The sequence below is a fragment of the Budorcas taxicolor genome, chromosome 5 (genome assembly GCF_023091745.1).
Source record: "Budorcas taxicolor isolate Tak-1 chromosome 5, Takin1.1, whole genome shotgun sequence".
NCBI lineage: Eukaryota > Metazoa > Chordata > Mammalia > Artiodactyla > Bovidae > Budorcas > Budorcas taxicolor.
Window position 1 is genome coordinate 15,177,519 of NC_068914.1, and position 21,844 is coordinate 15,199,362.

At 36.0% G+C, this 21,844-nt stretch overlaps 1 protein-coding gene across 2 annotated transcripts in view; it reads right to left on the bottom strand.

The window, feature by feature from the left end:
* Nucleotides 1-1,313: 1,313 nt before the first annotated feature.
* Nucleotides 1,314-21,844, bottom strand: part of ADK (adenosine kinase) — a 540,760-nt gene continuing 520,229 nt past the window's right edge. For both annotated transcript variants that reach the window (XM_052640201.1, XM_052640202.1), the window contains exon 11: nt 1,314-1,774. In XM_052640201.1, coding sequence (XP_052496161.1) covers nt 1,650-1,774 — 125 coding nt within the window. In that variant the 3' untranslated portion in view covers nt 1,314-1,649. The remainder of the gene's footprint in view (nt 1,775-21,844) is intronic.

Below are 21,844 nucleotides of genomic sequence, written 5' to 3' on the forward strand. Positions count from 1 at the left end.
ATAAAAAGAAGCACTGAAAATATCATAGGATAAGTAAACTGAAAACATGCTAAGTGAAAGAAGCCAGACACAAAAGAAAACATTATTATATGACTCCATTTTTATGAACATCAAGAATAGGCACATCTATAGAGACAGGAAATAGATTGGTGGTTATCAAGAGGACGGGGAGTGAATTGGGAAGAAAAGGGTTTCCTTTCGGGGTGATGAAAGTGTTCTTGATTTAGATATTGGTGATAGCTACACAACTTTGTGGATATACTAAAACCTACTGAACTGTATACTTTAAAATAAAAAATTTTATGGCCTATGAATTGTATCTCAACAATGATGAAAAAGATTAGCGTAGGAGACCTAAAAGTCTTCTTAAACATAAAACAAAAACCTGAATGCTTTTCTATGAACTCAGTTTTATAACTATGATTTTCTTCTTCTTCAGTAACAATAATCATAACAATAGTAGGTTCTTATTAGACTTGTAACAAGCATTTTGTACCTAGAATCCCCTCTTGAATCATCTCAGTGACCTCATACAGAGGGGTTATGATTCTATTTTATAGAAAGGAAATTGACGTTCAAGAGGCTAAGTAATTTGCACAAGCTCTTATCAAGGTAAGTACGTCTGACTCCAGAGGTTCCATTTTTTTAAAGATTTTTTTGGGGTAGGGGTTGTGCTACACAGCATGTAGGATCTTCATTCCCTGACCAGGGACTGAACCTGTGCCTCCTGGAGCAGAAATATGAAGTCCTTACCACTGGCCTGCCAGGGCATTCCCCAGAAGTTATATCACACCATTCTGTCTTCCTGAAAACAGTGGCTTACTGGTCTCCAATACTAAGTTATTTTTTGATGTGTTATGTTATTTTTTCTATCTCCATAAACAGATCAGATATTTCAGGACCCAGGATTAGACAGTTATCTTTCTACCTTAGTTTGCTGAGTGCAGGACAAAGACAGAAAAAAAGCCCTTTATGACAAGTTTTTATTTGTATCAAATACAGAGTACCATAAGTAAATATAAGATTATGACTTGAATATTGTAATATAGCTTATAATTTGGCAAATTAATTATCCAAAATTTATTACATGTTTGAGTACACACTGATGAAATTACTTGGCATAACTTGGAAAGATAAATATTTCTGTACCTTATTTAACCACTTGTCATGTATATATGTGGTACATATATGAACACATGTGTGTGTATATGTGTATAAACACACTTCTGAATTAAATATACTTGTATAAAAGCTAAAGATTTATGTATTATCTTTAATTCCTTTAAAAAAATCTATTATATTAAATTGCATCTGCATTCAAAGCAGAAATGTAAAAAAATGATCACTTTGCTTAGTACACATGAATTTACAGTGTAATGGAAAATGAAACAAAAATTTCAACTGAAATACTATATTCCTGTTTAATTGACATTTGCCTGGCACTATCAAACTATGGAAATAAACCTCCTACTTTAGGTTGCTGAGAGAATAAAGACTCTATTGTGCATTACTGTACCCCCTAAATTAAGAATCAACATTATTATAGTAGGAAAGGTGGCATTCAGTTTTCTTCTTGATTAATATGGGAATTCTCAGGAAACAATCCGGGCAGTGTCTGTACTCCTGGGATGCAGCTTCATGCATTTCCATCAGTGGAAGTCAGGCTTCTCAGGAAAGGTGCAGCCAGTCCTCCTAATGATGACGCTTGCAGCATAGTGGCCAGCACGGATGCATTCGGTTAGGGGCTTGTCAGAGACCAGCTGAGACAGAAAACCTGGAGCACAGACAGAAGGGAGAAACCTGAGTATTGTGCAATAGCATCAGAAATGTCAGATGGGCCAGAATAAAATATGGTCTACCTACCTTTAGTCTTGACAGTGAAGTGTCAAACCTCCAGGGTTAGAGGGTTCTTCCCTAATAATTCTTTTAAAGAGCTCAAGTTGGGACTTAACAACTCATCATCAAGTCAATCTAGTCTTTCTAGGCATAAACGATCATGCTTTCCTTTAACTTTGAGAGTAAAAGGTTGTAAGAAAGAATTACTGGCCAAATAGTATTATCTTTGGTCTTTACAGCTGAGTAATTATGAGCTATACCTCTGCCTATCTCTCTAAATTCCTTCTGTATTGCTGTTAGAGAACTGTTATTTGGGAAAAACTCTATCATCTGGATATCTCTCCAAGAACAAATCTGAGAGTTGAAAAGTTATGAAAGACCTTTTATATACCTTTTTCACTCCCAGAAGTATCAGGGAAATAATATCTAGAGTCAAGCACCATGGAACAGTTTGACATTAAAATAAATATGATTAGATAACAATGCTGAGGCCTTTTGCTCCCAATCAAGATGAAATAAAACAATCAGATTTACCCTTTCTTCAGAAACAACTTTAAAATAAAAACAAAGTATATGAAACAAAGTTTTTCAAATATTGTACATCAGTCACAAAAGATACATGAAAAAAGGGAAACAAATGAGGAAAACTACCAGGCCACGATTCACAGAAGGAAAACCTTGGCAGAGCCTGACAGTTACCGAGTTGAGAAGATGGAAGTAGGAATCATAGTACGATAAACATTTATACAGACTGAGAAGGAAAAAAAAAGAGGAGAGACATAAATGGTAACTACTGATAAGAAGAGACATCATATCACTAGAGCATCTATACACACTAAAAGGATAACAACTTAATGCCAACAAAGTGTTATAGAACTATAAGGTGTTCAGATCTGACAAGTAAGACAAACTTCTGGAGATACACAATCTATCAAAGCTCACTCAGGAAGAAATAGATAACCTGAATAGCCTTGAGTTTATGAAACATTTGATTTTAAAATTAAAAAGCTTCCCACAAAGAAAATTCCAGTTCAGATGGTGTCACTGCTGAATTCTACCAAACATTTAAAGAAGAAAAATAATGTCAATGTTATCGCTTAGTCGTGTCCGACTCTTTGCGACCCCATGGACTGTAGCCTACCAGGTTCCACCATCCGTGGGATTTTCCAGGCAAGAATACTGGACTGGGTTGCCATTTCCTTTTCCAGGAGATCTTCCCGACCCAGGGACTGAACCCGGGTCTCCCACATGGTAGGCATTGTAGGCAGACAATTTACTGTCTGAGCCACCAGGGAAGATATACAAACTCTAGAAAACTAAAAAGGATATTTTCTGACTCACTCTTTGAGGCCAGCTTTACTCTGACAGTATAATCAGAAAAGATGCAAATATTTTAGCAAATCCAATCCAATAATATATTTTAAAAGATAATAATTCATGATAAGGTAGCATTTATCCTAGAAATGCAAGGTTGGTTTAACTTTCAAAAATCAATCAGTGTAATCTACCATATTAACCAGGAAAATCATATGGTCATCTTCATAGATACTGAAAAATCATTTGATGAAACCCAAGATGGATTTCTAAAAAAAACTTTCAACAAACTAGTAACAGAAGGGAACTTCTATGAAAACCTTGCAGTTAATATCATTCTTAATGGAGGATGATGAAGTGTTATTCCCCTTAAAATTAAGAACAAGGAAAGAATGTTTGTTCTTAAACATTGTACTGTAGACTCTAGCCCGTGCATTAAGGCAAACAGAAGAAAGAAAAGGCATCAAAATTGAAAATGAGGTAGAACTGTCTTCATTTGCAGATGGCATGACCACCTATATCTATGGTTCTCAACAGTGGTAATTCTGCCTCCTGGAGAACATGTGGCAATGTCATACTCATGCCAGAGGGTGCTAATGGCAACTAGAGGGTAGAGCCCAGGGATGCTGCTAAATATCCTATGATGTCAATAATACCCAAACTGACAAATCCTGGTCTATATAAAAATTCCTATGGAATCTAGAAAAAAGTTAACTTGAACTACTAAGTTAGTTTAGTGAAGTTGCAAGATATAAGATTCCTATACAAAAATCAATTGAATTTTTATACTAGTAATGTGTGTATATATAGCAATTGTATATGCCAGCAGTGAACAGTTAGAAATTGATATTAAAAATACTCTTCACCATACTACCAAACATGTGAAATACCTAAATCTGACAAAAGCTGTGTAAGACCTCAACACTGAAAATGACAAAAAAATGCTGAGAAAACAACCCCAAACAAACAAAAAACAATGCTGAGAGATAAAAACAAGCTAAGTAAGATGAAGAGCTATAAACTATTCAGAGAACAGAAGACTCAATATTGTTATCAGCTCTACTGATTCAATGTAATATCAACCAAAATTCCAGCAAGCTTTTCTAATAGAACTGACAAGCTGATTCTAATCAGACTAATCAAAACAGAACTCTGAAAACAAGAGTACTTGATTTAAAAATTTATTATAGAACTAAAATAATTTAGACACTGTGGTACAGGTATTAAGATGGACAAATAAATCAGTGAAACTGAACAAACAATCCAGAAATAAACTTACTTCTATGTGGCCAACTGATTTTTATAAAGGTATTAAGCAATTCAATGGAGAAAGGATAATCTTTCTTTTTTTCCATGTTATTATAATAGACTTCTTTTTAAACAAATGTTCTTAGAAGAGCTGGATGGGCCATATGTGAAAACATAAAAAAACACATACACTTCTACCCTTCTTCACACCAACCACAAAATTAACTTGAAATGGATCACAGGTCTAAATGCAAGAGCTAAAACTATAAAACTGAGACGAAAACTTATGAGAAAATCTTTGTGATTTTGAACTTGCCAAAGATCTTAGGACATAAAAAGTGTAAACTTTTATGAAAGAAAAAATAATTTTGACTTTGCTAAATTAAGCACTTTTACACAAACACTTTAGTGAAGAAGATAAACATGTCAGACAAGCACAGGAAAAGACGTTCAACATTATTATCTGTTAGAAACATGCTAATTAAAGCCACCATGAAATACCACCGCCTATCCACTAGAAAGGCTAAAATGAAAGAAAACTGACAAGACAAGTGTTGGCAAGAGTACAGATTAACTGAAACTCTCAAATACTGATTGCCTGTGTGTGTGTTCAATCATTCAGTTGTGTCCAACTCTGCGACCCCATGGATTGCAGCCTGCCAAGTTCCTCTGTCCATGGGATTCTCCAGGCAAGAATACTGGAGTGGGTAGCCATTTCCTCCTCCAGGGGATCTTCCCAACCCAGGGATCAAACCTGAGTTTCCTGCATCTCCTGCATTGGCAGGCAAATTCTTTACCCTAGAGACACCGGAAAGCCCCAAATACTGATTATGAAACTATAAGACTCTTTTTGAAAAACAGTTATCAGTGTCTTAAAAAGTTAAACATACACCTATCAAAAGACTCAGTCTTAAAAAAAAAAAAAAGACTCAGTCTTTCTATTTCAGGTATTTAACCATGGTTTGTATATGAATGTTCAGACCAGCTTTATTTGGCATAGCCCCAAATTGGAAATAATCCAAATAGTACGGACACAGTAAATGTGTCCATAGTGATGGTCCATGGGTGTATACATAAGTCAACATTTGTAAAACTGTACACTTTAAACATGTGCAGTTTATTGTATGTCAATTATACTGTAATAAAACTACATAAAAAACTGTTGTAGTTACAAATAAGATAGTCAAGAACAGAAAAACCTGGGGCTACTTCCCCTCTAAGGAAAACCGGAGATGCTATAGCAGTACTCAAATACGCAGAACAGATGATAATGAGAAACTGTTCTGTAGCCAGACTTTTAGGCCTCACAGGCCCTGGGCAGCTGGGGGGTTAAGGTTAATTTAAAAGCTGTGGTATAGTGACCTGTAGAGAGCATTATAAGAGATTTATGTTCTTTCTCTTCTACCATTCTGACCACACAGGCTTCTCCCTTGTCAGATTTGGGGAATGCCGTATCCAATAAAATAAATAAGTACACCCAACCGAAGAATAATTAATTTGGTTAATGGAGTGATGTATTTTGAAGACATTTGCTTAGAATGTGAAATCACTCTCTCAAGAGGTTTAGTAAGAGTATTTTATCATTGAGTTTTCAGGTAACAGTCAAAGGTCAATATTAACTTTCAGCCAAACTGTGAGACTAAACTGTTCAGCCCACACAGTGAATGGAGCAGATGCCAAATTCAGTCAGATCGGCTTACAATGGAAACACGTCTATTAGAAAGACTTATAAGGAACATCTGTTTTCCTCATTCCTCCTGGTATGTTCTTTCTGAGAAAAAGAAAGCTTATGTTTATGAAATATTTTTGAGAAGCATAAGTACCAGCATCCTCTTTATAATAGAAGAGCTAGTTGATGATTGAAGTGAAGTCCCCTGAAGAGACATTTGCTTTGACAAGTGGAAAACCTGCATGGAGAAAAAAAGCTTAGACCTTTGCCCTGAGTGAATATCAGTTCTTTAACAATCTATTTTTAAATTCTAACTGAGATGAACTACAGATGTTATATAATCAGTTATAAGTTGAACCTTCATAAAGTAGCTGATATGAGTCTTCGCAAGTTGTACAAAATAGTTTAAAAAACTAAAGGAGCTTATATTTAAAGAATCATAGGAAATTCTTTCATAATAAGAATTAAACATCCCCAAGATACCTTTTTTATTGCATAAAATATACATAACCTCAAAGCTACCATTTCAACCATTTTAAAGTGTACAATTCAAGCCATTAAGTCTATTTGCAATGTAGTGTAACCATCACCTCTATCAATTTCCAGAATATTTTCATTACTCCAACAGAAACTATATTTATTAAACTCTCCATTCTCTCCCATCCCTGGCCTTTTGTGTCTGCCTTACTTCACTTAGCATAATGTTTTTCAGTACAATTTTATAAGTTTAGATTTTTATTACTAGCTGGCCTAAAATGTATTTTTTAAAAACCACATTTGGAAAAAATTTCAAATTCAGAAAACTTGCCAAAAAAAGAAAGAAAACTTGCAAACAATGCAAACAATATCCATATATCCTTTACCTGGATGTACTTATTGTCAACATTTTGCTCCTTTTGGGCCCATCTGCTCTTGCATAAAATTGTATAAAACACAATGTTCTCCACTGAACTAATTGAGAAGAAGTGGCATTTGTCATGCCCTCTACCTTTAAATCTATCTATGCATCTTTCCTGAGAATAAGGCTAGTCTCAGATAACCACAGTCATCGACTTCAGTAGTACTGTTAGAACAGTGTTATCTAATCGACTGTTCGTATTCCAGTTTTGTCAATGACCCATTAATATCCTTCATAGCAGTTTTCTTCCATCTAGGATAGAATTTAGTCTAGGATTTGTCATATTTTTAGTTTCCTTTATCTTGAACATTTCCTTTTGACTTTTTTGACAAGGACATTTTTGAAGAATACAGTCTCCCCCTACTCCGTATTTAACAGAGTGATGCTCATTTTGGTTTGTCTGATATTTCTTCATGATTAAATTCAGATTATGCATTCCTGGCCAGAATACTAGAAAAATTATGTTGTGTCCTTCTCAAGGGTATCACATTTAGGAACACATTATGTCTGGCTGCTATTCACTGGTGATAACTTTGATCACCTGATCAAGATGCTGTCCTACTTCTCCACTGTATAGTTATATTTTCCCTTGCATCTAACAAGGAGTCTGCTGGTAGACACTTTAATACCATGCAAATATTCTGCTCCCTATAAAGAATCCCAATCCCTTCTCCCAAATTTAGTATTCACTCCTAATTCCTAACTGAAGCAACTTAAACCATGATGATTTTCTAACTCCAGCACTCCCTTCACATTTGCCAGTCAGCTTTCAACATTCTATATGCAAGAGCTTATCTCTTATCTCATTTACTATTTTTCATCTATTTATGTATCAATAAGGAGGCACAGACTTTTATTTTTTAATCAATGGTTTATAATTCAATACAGCTCTATATGGTGCTCAAAATGTCCCAGTTTTTACCAGTGGGAGCACCTTAAAGCTGGCTCAGGTGTCCTTGGATATGCCCCTCATACTATCTTTGAGTACTTCCTTACTTTTTGGAATTATATTATTGGCTCATCTTAAACTCACCCTATCTCAGCCTTAGAACCTGCCATTTTTCCAAGGATACCTATTTCCTATTAGGGTAAAATGGTGTTAGAGACCACAGTGTGGGAGGTAGGTGCATTCTTTGCTTCTAGACCCTGACAGCAAATGGAGCTAGGAAGTATGTACTTATACACATGTACAGATACAGATACACATACATACACACATAAATGTGTATGTATGTATATACATGTGTACACAAACCTATTTTAGAAACTGAATTGACACCAATGCTTCCAGTTCCAATCCATCCTTATAGTGCTCTTTCTTACCTTTCTCCAGTCCATTATGTGATACTGTACTTTTTTCCATAGTGAAAACCCTAGCTTTCGACAATATCAAAATATTTATTGGCTCAGTTTTATACTATCTCCAAAACAGCTTCAAAATTGCTTCACTACTAATTTTACAAAACCCCAAAACTATTAAAAACAGCTTAGAATCGGTTTGCTGTTCTCCAATGTGCTCAAATACTGTGTTCAGTATGCTCTTTAGATTGGTCCTCCTTTTTACTCCACTTCAGAATTGACAGGTTGTTGCTGAACCACGAAAGACCCCAGGACTCTTGGCCTCCAGAGAAGAATTCAATCTGGGCCCAGAGACGAGGCTTGATCGCTCAGAGCTTTTGTGTAATAAAGTTTTATGAAAGTATAAAAGAGATAGAGAAAGCTTCTGACATAGACATCAGAAGGGGGAAGAAAGAGTACCCCCTCACTAGTGTTAGGAATGGAGTTATATACTTTTAATTAGCTATTACAGTGAATCAAAAGAATGCCTGGAGGTTGTAAAGACCTTACTAGACCCACTCCCATAATTTACATTTTAAGATAACAGGATTAGCCAGAAGGTTTTTTCCAGAAACTGTCCTTAAGCAGGATACATTATTGTTATATAATCCTAAGGAATGTAGAGGGAAAAAAAGTTTGTCCTTTCCTCCTCCTTGAGAATTCCAGACCCCTCTCTCCCTGGGGACCCCCAAACTTCTTATCAGCCTGCCTAGGAATTGACTCTCTCAGAATGGTTCACTTACTGAAGACCGAAAAAAATGTTGGGGGTCACGATTTCAATTTTCACCCCTCACTTTCATCCTTATTAACTTAATACTTTTTTAAAAATATGCAGAATATTAAAGATTCTAAAAAAGGTATGCTCAGAGAAGTGTCACTTTCTTTTACCCTATGCTCTCCCCATTGGAGGTACCCAATTTCACTGTTTTTTGGTTTGTCTTCATGAGAAATGCTGGACTGGATGAAGCACAAGCTGGAATCAAGATTGCCAGGAGAAATATCAATAACCTCAGATATGCAGATAACACCACCCTTATGGCAGAAAGTGAAGACGAACTAAAGAGCCTCTTGATGAAAGTGAAAGAGGAGAGTGAAAAAGTTGGCTTAAAACTCAACATTCAGAAAACTAAGATCATGGCATCCAGTCCCATCACTTCATGGCATATAGATGGGAAAACAATGGAAACAGTGACAGACTTTTTTTTGAGGGGCTCCAAAATCACTGCAGAGTGACTGCAGCCATGAAATTAAAAGACACTTACTTTTTGGAAGAAAAGTTATGACCAACCTATACAGCATGTTAAAAAGCAGAGACATTACTTTGCCGACAAAGGTCCATCTAGTCAAAGCTATGGTCTTTCCAACAGTAATGTATGAATGCGAGAGCTGGACTATAAAGAAAGCTGAGTCTCAAAGAATTGATGCTTTTGAACTGTGGTGTTGGAGAAGACTCTTAAGTCCCTTGGACAGCAAGGAGATCTAACCAGTCCATCCTAAAGGAAATCAATCCTGAGTATTCACTGGAAGGACTGCTGCTGAAGCTGAAACTTCAATACTTTGGCCACCTGATGCAATCAACTGACTCCTTTGAAAAGACCCTGATGCTGGGAAAGATTGAAGACGGGAGGAGAAGGGGACGACAGAGGATGAGATGGTTGGATGGCATCACCAACTCAATGGACATGAGTTTGAGTAAACTCCAGGAGTTGGTGATGGACAGGGAGGCCCATTGTGCTGCAATCCATGGGGTGGCAAACATTTGGACATGAATGAGCAACTGAACTGAACTCCTGTGTTTATTTTTGTAAAAGTAAGCAGATATCTGTGCATTTTCTTATTTCCTCTTTTTTTATACAAAAAGAGTGGCATAGAATATATGCCGTTTTGCACTTTGCTTTTTTTTTTTCCACTTAAAATATCTCCTGGCATCACTGCATACTAATACATAAGAGATTTTGCCCATTCTTTTTTACAGCTGCATAGCAGCTTATTGTATGGATACACCATAGTTCATTCACTCCATCTCCTATGTGTGAATGTTCACCAGTTTTTAATGCTTTGAAATTACAAATAATTCTGTAACGAATAACATTTTGCATGTGTGCTTTTATGCTGTTGGGTGTGTGTGTGTATCTTTCGGGTAAATTTCTAGAAGTGGCATTTTGGGGGTTGAAGGATAAATACATAAGTAGTTTTGTTAGATACTGCCAAATTCCACTCTCTTGGGGTTAAACCTTTTGCATTTCCACTGGTAATGTTTAATGAGCATTTCCCCACAATCTCAGTAACAGAGTACACTGTCAAGCTTTTGATTTTTTGCCAATCTGGTGGGTTAGAAACATATCTCAATGTGAATTTAATTTGCATCTCTCTTACCATGGGTGAGACTGAAGACCTTGTTCTATGTTTAAAAAACTAATCTCTTTCTGTGAATTGTTTTTTCTGATCTTTTGCTTATTTTTCTGTAGAATTTTTGGCTCTCCCACCGCAATTTTTTAAAGTTCTCTGTATTTTTAGGATATTATTTCAATAAAGTATTTTTAGGTAGGAAAAATACAATATGCTGTTAGTATATACAAATACTGTGCCAGCAAGTAAACAAAGTGCTTATTCATATTTTATTCACTGAATGTGATGAATTACAAATACTGTGGCTAGAAGACACTATGGCAGATAAATATGGCTTGCAGATAAATTAAAAAAGAATTTTGTACTCTTTCAGTAAAGACTCTGGGCCAAAGAAGAAGTAAGAAGTAAAATTTTAAATAACTGACTTGGCATGGGTGTTCAATATGAAAAAGTACTTTAGAAGCTCTTTGTGGGGAGGCCATTAGCTTATGGTCCTTGTCAGTATATCACGTTAAAAATGAATAGTAAGGCTCTGTGTATATGCCTTTCAAGACAGCCATGAGAACAGGAACAGGAGGCATACACTGGTGAACGCGAAACAGCAGTACAGGTTTCCGAATCAAGAACATGCTGAGGCAGTGGTTGTACCTTTTAACTTGAGTGCCTTCTTTCTGTGACTCCTAACTTCTCTTTGATCCTTTCATGGACAGGCTTATTCCAGGGCCTCTCCCACTTTTGGTCATGTCATGGACCTTAGGTCTCGGGCTCCTGAGGCACAGTGTACCTGAAGGCTTCTCACTGACACTGAATTTGGTTCCTAGGGCTCTGAATCTTGGAGCAATCACAGACCCAGAGTTCTCAGAATAAACCTCAGTCCATTAACAACCAGTATGGTTTATTATATTCTGGTTAATTTCATTTGGACTTTTCTTTTACTGCTATTAAAGAGAATGGTCAATTTTAGCATTCAATCAGCATGAATTCAGTGTCCGAGATTAGACCTGACACATAATTTAAACTGTGCTGAAAGGAGTACCAAGTTTTTTTTTCTCAAAGCATATAGAGGTGTGATGGCTAGTGTGGGCAAAAGGCAATGAGAGTTTCTAGCTCAAGTTGTCCATTCCATGTAGTTACTGTAGAAAACATACAACATGCAGAATTTTCTTAGTGTCATCCACAGAAAACAGAAATATTGTCAGTAACTATGAAAGTCTTAATAAAGACACTTAGGAGCCAGGAATAGTTTAGAAGGAAATGAATGAGATCTACAAGTCAGTATTTTCTTTTTCATATACAGTTCCTTCACTAATATTTTTCATGGTGGCTGGAACTAAAAACCCAGTAGACTCCATTCCTGTTCACTCAACATTCACAGTAAAAGCATGAGTTAGCTTTTCTGATCATCACATATGGCTACATGGTTTATGTTGAAAAAAAAAAATCCAACAATTCAAAAAGGTGACCAGCTAAATCCATGCAAAGGAATTACAGAAAGCAGTTAACTAAAATGAGTTAGATCTTCATTAAGCTGCTATGAGACAATTTCCAAGATAAAAGTAAATGAAAACTCAAGTAAGCCCAGTATACTCTCATTTGATGAAAACTAGGATATGTATACATATACACACTTGTACAAACACAGAGTATTTATGGGTGGATTCAACAGATACCAGCAACCAAAGCTACCTCACAGAGGGGAATTAGAGGACTGGGGTGCAAGCCATGCTCACCTTTCATTACATATAAATATAGTACTTCTATATTTCCTTTTTGTGCTGTTGTATTTTCTACTGCTTACAGGTATTATTTCTGTAATAAAAACTTTATTAGAAACATTTTCCTATACCTTTAAATATTCTTAGAGACCATGCATTTTAAATGTAGATGCAGTATAATTTACTTAAACCTATTACGGGATATTTAGGTGTATTTCTAATTTTTTTTTACTACTATAAATAACACTGTAGTGAGTATCTTTATAACATTTTAATAACACTTATTGTGCACAATTAAAAATTTTAATTTTCTTGGGATATATTTCTTGAAGGGTAATTAATTTTTTTAATTAATTTTTTTATTTATTGAGATGCACCAGATCTTGGTATATGTGGGATCCAGTTCCTTGCCCAGGGATAGAACCCAGGCCCTCTGCATTGGGAGCTCGGAGTCTTAGTAATGGACCACCAGGGGAGCCCCAGAGGTAATTAATTTTAAGGCTTTTTATTCATATTGCCAAACTCCTTTTCAAAATGATTTTATTAACGTATATACCCAATAGCATTCCTGCTATAAAAAAATCTGTTTGATAACTTAAAAAGTGAAAGGCAGAATTTTGTTTTAACTTAAATTTTTTTATTAGGGAGGTTGAAAATTTTTTTAGCTCATATGTCTACTGGCCATTTGTATTGCTTCTTTTTATGAGCTGTCTGATGACAGCTTTTACCTGTTCTCCTACTAGAGGATTTCTCGTCTATTATTGATTTCTAAAAGATATTCTTCCAGTTTGTCTCCTATTTATGTTGAGAGTACTTCCTGTTATTTTGTCACTCGCCTTAGATTGCCACATCGATATATTTACCTTTTAATAGTTTCTTCCACTAAATTTGAGTTGAGACAGGTCTTCCATACCATGAATTCAGATAAATATCAGCTCGTATTTTCTTTAGTTCACTTATGGTCATTTAATTATTTACTCCATCTAGAAATTGAGTGTCATGATTGGTAGTAATCAACTTTCATTTTTCCCAGAGTTACATTTTTGTTCCACCACCGTATCTTAAGTAATCCATCTTGTTCCAAACATTTTAAAACATTTTATTTTGAAATAATTTTAGATTCACATAAGAGTTGCAAGGACAGTAGAGTACATCTGTACTCATTCTGATTTTATTAAATTCCTACATGTGTTTCCCTCCATTTTTACTCTTTGGTCAGATCTTTGCAATGTATTTTAGAAACATGCTTATTCAAAACAGAAAAAGGCAAAATTCTTCTATGTCTGAAGAATTATGATAATTTCCAGATTTTGGAGATGATTTTTACTTCCTGTTTCCTTTTATATCCTAAATATTCTATAGTAAGTAATATTACTTTTATAATCAGAAAAAATCAATAAACATTTTAAAGGATAACATGGAACATTTAATTATTCAGAAAATGTTTACAAACAATTCATTCAAGAATTTCAGTTAAGTGATGTTTTATTCTGATAGTTTTCCATTCATGCTTTTAGAATTTATTAATAATTGTAGCCACTTGGGGAACAGCTTTCTGTAAAGTAAATCAGTATGAATGTTAAGTACAGTGAAATTGGTCATTATTCTCAGAAAGATTTCTCAAGAACTAAAGATCTTCACTACCTTCTATATTCTCAGGTTTAGGGAAACATAGGCAATGTTAGAGGAGGCACCTTAGAGAGTTTTTGAGGCAACCTTAGTACAGTATTTCTTCCCCACATGAAGACTTCATTTGTAGATGGCATATGCCAAATACATCAGTCCGCATCTTTTGAAATGGAAATTCAGGGACCAATGCTTCCTTAGCAGGGATTCTGGGAGAATTCCTGCCAGAATTAAGCAGAAAGGTTCACTGTACTTGAATAGAGTGGTCATTATGTGGTATCAATAGAACAAGCTTTTTGAGTAAAAACGGTGAGATCACTGGCCATAGGATACTGGCCTTAGAATCTTAGAACACTGCAACTGATGAAGTTGGGAAACTTGAGGCACACGCACAAACTGAAGATACTAGTAAAATGAGGTGGGTGGAAGAAAGGTTTTTCCATTTTGGCCTTTTTTGTCTTTTAAATTAATAGACTATTTTTGGGAGCAGTTTTAGGTTTACAGAAAAACTAAACAGCACAGGGTTCCTATATACCCTCTCATTGCTACATCCCTTATTTCCCTTATCATTAACTGTTAACAATTAATGAGCTGATAATGACTCACTGAAGTCCACGGTTTATATTAGGGTTCACTTTATGTTGTTCATTCTATAGGATTCAAAGACATATAAAAAAGAAAATGTCTGATTTGTTACACACCATTACAATACTACATAGAATAGTTTCACTGCTCAAAAAACCCCTGTATTATCTATTCATACCTCTCACTCCCCCCTCACCCCTCGACAATCACTGATATCTTTACTCTCTTCATAGTCTTGTCCTTTCGGTAAAGGATTCATACAATTTGTAGCCCTTTCAAATTGGCTTTCATTTAGCGTGGTATGTCTGAGTTTCTTTTGTGTCCTTTTCATGGCTTGATAGCTTGTTTCTTTTTATGACTGAATACTATTCCATGGAATGGATATACTACAGTTTATTTATCCAGTCATCTATTGAACGACATCTTGACTGTTTATAAGTTTTGTCAATTATGAATAAAGTGCTATCAACATTTGTGTGCAGGGATGAAGGTATAAGTAGGTATAAGTTTTCCATTCATTTGGGCAACCAAGGATCACAATTGCTAGATCTTATAGTAAGTGTGTTTTTTAAGAAACTGTCAGACCGTTTTCCAAAGCGGCTGTACCATTTTGCATTTCTATCAGCGGTGAATGAATGAAGAATTTCTGGTGCTGTACATCCTCACCACATAGTCTGCACATACAAACTCAAGATGCTGGCTTAATGATATGTGTTAAAGAATGTCTTTTTTTCATTAAAAAATAAATCTTAATACTTATAACTAAAAACCTCTCAAAACATGAAAATATATGCCTTTTGTCCTATACTCACTTATCTATTTCATTGCTCACAGTAAACTTACTATATTTTACATATGTTGTCTTCGAAGCCACATGATTTGTTTTAGACACTGATGGTATTCTCCACAGCTTTGGTTCAGATCCTTGAGGAGTAGGTCAATGATCTAATGAATCATTTACATTCTAGATATTTATAATACTATGCTTTCTCTACTATCTTCATCCCTCATCCCACCCCAACTCATCCATTTAAGTTATCAATGTTCTTTAAACATGAGTAATATTGAACTATACACTGTATAGTAGTGATGAGTTAATCACATAGTTATTAAGAGATAATATGGGAATAGTAACATAAGTTATCATGTAATTACCTTTGTTCTCAGAGGCATTACCATGTAATTAAAGCAAACCTGATATAATATTTTACAGCAACTAAGAGTGCTGAACTCTATATTCTCCCTGTCATTTTCTTTGTCAAAATTCTGCTGTCATTTCTAGGTCAATTTGATTTTCAATATTTGGTTATTTTCCATCTTTCTTAGGTATCTACACTTCAGTGATGATTTTACGTGCTCTCTTAGACTGGTCTGCTATACCTTCTAAACCAATGGTTATCAGATATATGCTGCCACACGGCAAATGAGACAGTCAACTTAAAGGCTGTACTTTTATTTTTATTACCTGTGCATGCTCCAAGAGAGAGAATAAGCTATAAGTTAAAACACTGACTAATCTGAATCCTCAATTTATTAGACTCATGCCACTATCATGCTAACACTCATATACTTATACAAACTTGTATAAGAAGCAAATGAAAATAAAAACCTAGAATGTTATCAAAAGTATTTTGATTAATTCAACCAACAGCTACTGAATACCTGCCATTACTAGGTAAGGTGCTAAACATCAAAGGATTCAAAGATGGATAAAACAGTGTTAATCCTTGAGGATTTTAGAGTTTTTAGGAAAGCCATATAAATACTTTAAAAATAATCCTGGCAGAAGTGTGTAACATGAACTCACTAGGAAAGAAAGTGCTGGCAGAGAGATCACATAGGCATCTACTTCAATATTCTGGGAGTGTTTCTCTAAGTGCGGTTCCTATACCAGCAGCTTTAGCGTGACCTAACCCCCATCCCCGATGTTATCAAATCAGAAACTCTGAGGACAAGACCCAGCAACTTATCTTTTAACAAGTCTTCCAGGTGATTCTGAATTCTGATGCACGCTCAAGTTTGAGAACCACAGGTCTAATGTGACAGATAATAAGGGTAGGAAGGAGAATAAATAGTGATTTGATGTGAGTGCTGATGAAAGTTAAAAAGTTAAGAACAATTCTGTGGCTTAAAGCTTAGGTAACTGTGTAGAAAATGAAACAAGGGTTATGCCCCAGGCATATATGTATGTTCATCGGAGTCTCATTGCTACTCCTGTGGAGAAGCTACATTTCACAACACTTTCAGTAAGAAACAGCAGTAAAGGTCCTAGGTAGGACACGACAAAGGCACTGTTACCGGATGCACTGGACATTCCACTAGGCATTTTAGCAAATCAGATTTAGATATCTACTGGGTAACTTCAGTACATTCTGTGAAATCTTCCTGGGAGCCTCTGACTTGTATATTACTGCCTATTAACATCAGGAACTGATGTTCAGGATTATGATCCTGAGAATCAGTTTTCATATTCTGGCACTAGAGGTAAAGAACCTGCCTGCCAATGCAGGAGATATAAGAGACGGAGGGTTCAGCCCCTGGGCTGGGCAGGAAGATCCCCTGGAGGAGAAATGGCAACCCACTCCAGTATTCTTGGCTGGATATTCCCATGGACAGAGGAGCCTGGCGGGCTACAGTCCCTGGGGTTGCAAAGAGTAGTATACAACTCAGCAACTGAGCATCCACACACATAATAGCAAAGTTCAATCTTTTTTTTTTTTTTTTTGCTTTTTCACTTTTATTTATTTTTAAAAAACTTTTAAATTTTGTATTGTGGTATGGCCAATTAACAATGTTGTGATAGTTTCAGGTGTACAGTGAAAGGACTTGGCCATACATATACACGTATCCATCCTCTCTCAAACTTCCCTCCCATCCAGGCTGCCAAAAAACACTGAGCACAGTTCCACGTGCTACACAGTAGGTCCCTGAAGGTTACCCATTTTAAATATAGCAGTGTGTACATGTCCATCCCAAACTCCCTAACTATCCCTCTCCCCTGGCAACCAGAAGTTCATTCTCTAAGTCTGTGAGTCTGTTTCTGTTTTGTAAGTTAAGTTCATTTCTACCATTTCTTTTTAGATTCTACATATAAGGGATGCCATATAATGTTTCTCCTTCTCTGGTGGACTTATTTCACTCAGTACGATAATCTCTAGGTCTATCCATGTTGCAGCAAATGGCTTTATTTTATTCTTTTTACTGGCTGAGTAATATTCCATTGTACACATGTACATCTTCTTTATCCAACCTTCTGACAGTGGTCATTTAAGCAGCACAGTTTAATCTTAGGTGAAGGTGCTCTGATACTAAAGTATGGTCTAACCTGCTATTTCCTGACTCATTCCCTTTCTGACAAAATCCCTCAATAACCAAGTTCTTATTTATACTAAGTTTATTTGACATAAGAGGTAAGTTTGTTGTAACTATGCATGCGATTAACTGACTTTATATCATACAATGAATATTTACTGTCTATTCTCTGCTAGGTACTGTGGTGGATCCTGAGGATACATTGGTGAAGAAGACACATAGAGACCCTATTCTCTTAAAGCTTGTATTTTAATGGGAGAGATTTTTTAAGCAGCAATAAGTCAGTGAGTAATATAATAAATAAGTAAGATAATTCCAGAGAATGTTAAGTGCTATTAAGGAAAATGACTATGTGCAGCAGTACAGAAGAGTGAATGGAGCCATGTTAGATGGAATGATTAGAGAAAACTGTTAAGCTGAGACTGAGGATGGCAAAGACATTGCCATGCAAAGTAGGGAAGAACATTCCAGGCAAAGGGAATTCCATGTGCAAAGTGTCTAAGGCCTGAAAGAAGGCTTGCATAGCTAGAGCATGCAAGCAAAGGTGAAATTTATGCAGATTTTCTTCAGAATGTTTTTTTAAAGGTGCAAAACCCTTTAAAATGTTTACTAGTTACATTAGTTTCCTTTGGCTGCTGTACTAAATTACCACAAACTAGGTGACCTAACATATCAGAAATTTATTCTCTCATGGTTGCTGTGGCCAGATGTCCAAAATCAAGGGCCCATGATCCCTCCAAAGGCTCTAGAGGAAAATCTTCCCTTGCCTCTTCCAGCTTTGGGTGGCTATTGGCATTCCTTGGGTTATGGCCACATCCCTCTGCTCTGTCCTCACATTAACTTCTGCTCTGTGTATTTAATCTCCCTATGCCTCTCTCTTATAAGGACACTTTTGTTGTAATTTCAAGCCCACTGAGATAATCCAGGATAATTTCATATGAAAAGCCTAAACTTAATTACTTCTGTAAGACCCTTTTGCCAAATAAGGTAACATTCAAAGGTTCTGGGCATTAAGATATGGACATATCTTTATGGAGGTGACCTTTAGCCCACTACAGTCTGCCTTCTGGACCCCCAAATTTATGTCTGTCCCCTGTGCAAAATACATTCACCCTACCCTAATATTCCCCAAAGTCTCAAACCTAAAGTTTAAACTCTCATCCAAACATCATCAGTTCAAAAGTCCCAAATCTCATCCAGATCATCTAAATCAGCAACAGGTCAAAACCCTGGGGTAAAATTCCTCTGCATCTGTGAATCAGAGAAACAAGACATCAACAGGGCTCCTGCTTTCCAAATGCAGTGGTGGGATAGGCATGTGATAATAGTTACAGACATTCCTATTCCAGAAGGAAGAAAATGGAACAGACATAGAAAGGAGTTCCTTGTCCTGATTTTCAGAATTTGTCCAGGCAGAATCCCCTTCCCTGGTGGCTCAGATGGTAAATGCCGAAGACCTGGGTTTGATCCCTGGGTTGGGAAGATCTTCTAGAGGAGGGCATGGCAACCCACTCTAGTATTCTTGCCTGGAGAATCCCATGGACAGAGGAGCCTGGAGGGCTACAGTGCATGGGGCCGCCAAGAGTTGGACACGACTGAGAGACTAAGCACATAGGAAGCTACTGTAGTCAGTAAAAAACAGGCCCGAGTTAAAGCGGTAGATCTGATAAAGCAGAAAAACAGATGGATTTGAGATAAGTTGACATGAGATATATCCTTAAAATTGAGTCAAAAGAACTCACTGAAGGTTTGAACAGAGGGAAAGGAAAGTACTGAGTATGATCCCTAGATTTCTAGCTTAAGATATAGGGTGTTTGATGTTCCATGTGTTATGTGATAGACGGGTCATGCTGTAGGGAACATTTTCAGAACTCTAAGTATGAGAAAAAGGGTAAAGACAAGGCATGCAAACATACATGTACATAGAGCCCTTTAAAGGCTCCATCCATCACCCTTTTAAGAAAAACTGCTTCACCTTCAGCATTGTTGAGGGGGTCAGTTGATGTATTTTGAGCATACAAATCAACCCCTGGATCAAGGCCAGGACATCTGACCCAAGATATTCTTCCAGTGTCCTATTTATGAATGACACAAAAAGTAAATTGAGCTAACCTAGTGTTCTCTTTTAGGAGCCAGAATGGAAAAAAAAGAAAGACCAAGAAGGAAGAAGCAGAGATACAGTGAAGCTGAGTAATATTAGTGCATAAGCACTGGAGTAAAGATCCATGAATTTCTGCTGTTGAGGTCTCTAGAAATGATGGGTTCTAGAATCATCATCTGGCTCCATTCTCAGCAAAAACTCGTCCAGTCATGGTTCTTGCTTGAGATTCCTTTTATGACAGGTAACACTTAATGAGTCCTTACTAAGTATTACGTATTGTGCTTTGTAAACATTGTTACATTCAACTTTTACAATAACCCAAATGAGAAAGGTACTTGGTCCTCTGTTCATAGATGAGAAAACTGAGGCTCAGAGATGTCAAGTAACTAGTTCCACAACTAGTTAATGGCAGAACCAGGACTCATATCCACGTCTTTTGACCCACTGTCTTAACCACAATGTTATAATGTCCCCTTTAATGCTAATGTGCTTCCTTAAAAAACAATCCTTATTCTGAGCTAGATGAAATGGGTTTCTGTTCCTTTGACCAAAGGACTCAGATGAGATAGTACCTTGAAGCCAAAGTATGGCTGCCCTACTAGATCCTGCACCCCTCCCTGCTTCCATGACAACAAGCTTCTTCACATAGCTATCATTCTCTAGAAATGAATAGAACAAAATTAATTACTGGATTGTAGGGATTTTGAAATATAAAAAACAGAATGATATAAATCTATATCCTTTCCTTTTCCTCTGTCTTTGAATACTTGAACATAGAATAAAGATGGAAATACAGCTGTGAAAAACCAGTTTGCTTCTCTACCCCCTGAAAAATTAAAAGAAGAAGCTCTAGTGGTGCCCACTTACGTAACAAAATTTTACAATCTGCTACTTCAAGGTTTAGAAGTTTAACTTGGGGTAGAATTTGGCTGATAACTGTATACCATTTCAAAGGCAAAGAAAACGCTTCAATATCTTTCACTGTTCTTTTGACAGAGTCTGTTACTCCTAGGCTTTAGAAATGGTCATTGCTCAGATATCATCATTTTAATGAGTCATTTAGGTAAGCTAGGCAGTAGTGCAAGAAAGCATGAGTTTCTTATAAGGCAGCAAATAAATGACTGTAGATGATGGGGAAAAGACTAATTTTTAAAAATCTATAATGGTAAAACTTATTTTTGATAAATTTTCAGTTTTATGTTCATCATCCTAGGTATAATTCATTTCAACTGTGACTTTTTCTAGTCATTTGCAAGGAGGCAAGTAAAGTGTTTATATGACTACCTTTTATCAAATTCAAAAGCTAATATAGTTTTTATAGAAGGTAAGTAACTTCTTAATCTAACTCTTGTCTTTCTCACAGTTGTGCAATCAACTTTTATCTTCAAGATAACGACTAACTTATAGCAAGCTAGAATATTTTAGATTCTTCTTTAATGAAGGAAGGTATTAAGAAACAAGGGTGGCATTTACAGTTTTGTGTGTCTTGGTCATGCTGCACTACAAAACCATTTAGGTTTGCTAAAGATGCTAACTGGGTATTTTTTTCCTTAATAGGATGTTTTAATTACTTTATAATTGCTTTACTATTTCTTTAAAATTGATTCTTCAGAAAGACCACGTATGTCTTTTGATATGAGTACAGATCACTGTCTCCTTACATTGTGTTCTAATGTTAGCTTAAATTGCAAGAATGAAAAAAAGTCTGAAAAACCCTTAGCCATTAAACTGATATATTTAACAAGTCACGACCTTGAAATCTTGCTCTATCTGAAAGCACCATTAAAAATGCTTGATTATTATTACTAGAGGAAATTTTAAATAAAAGTTAATTAATCTACAAAACTCCCAGG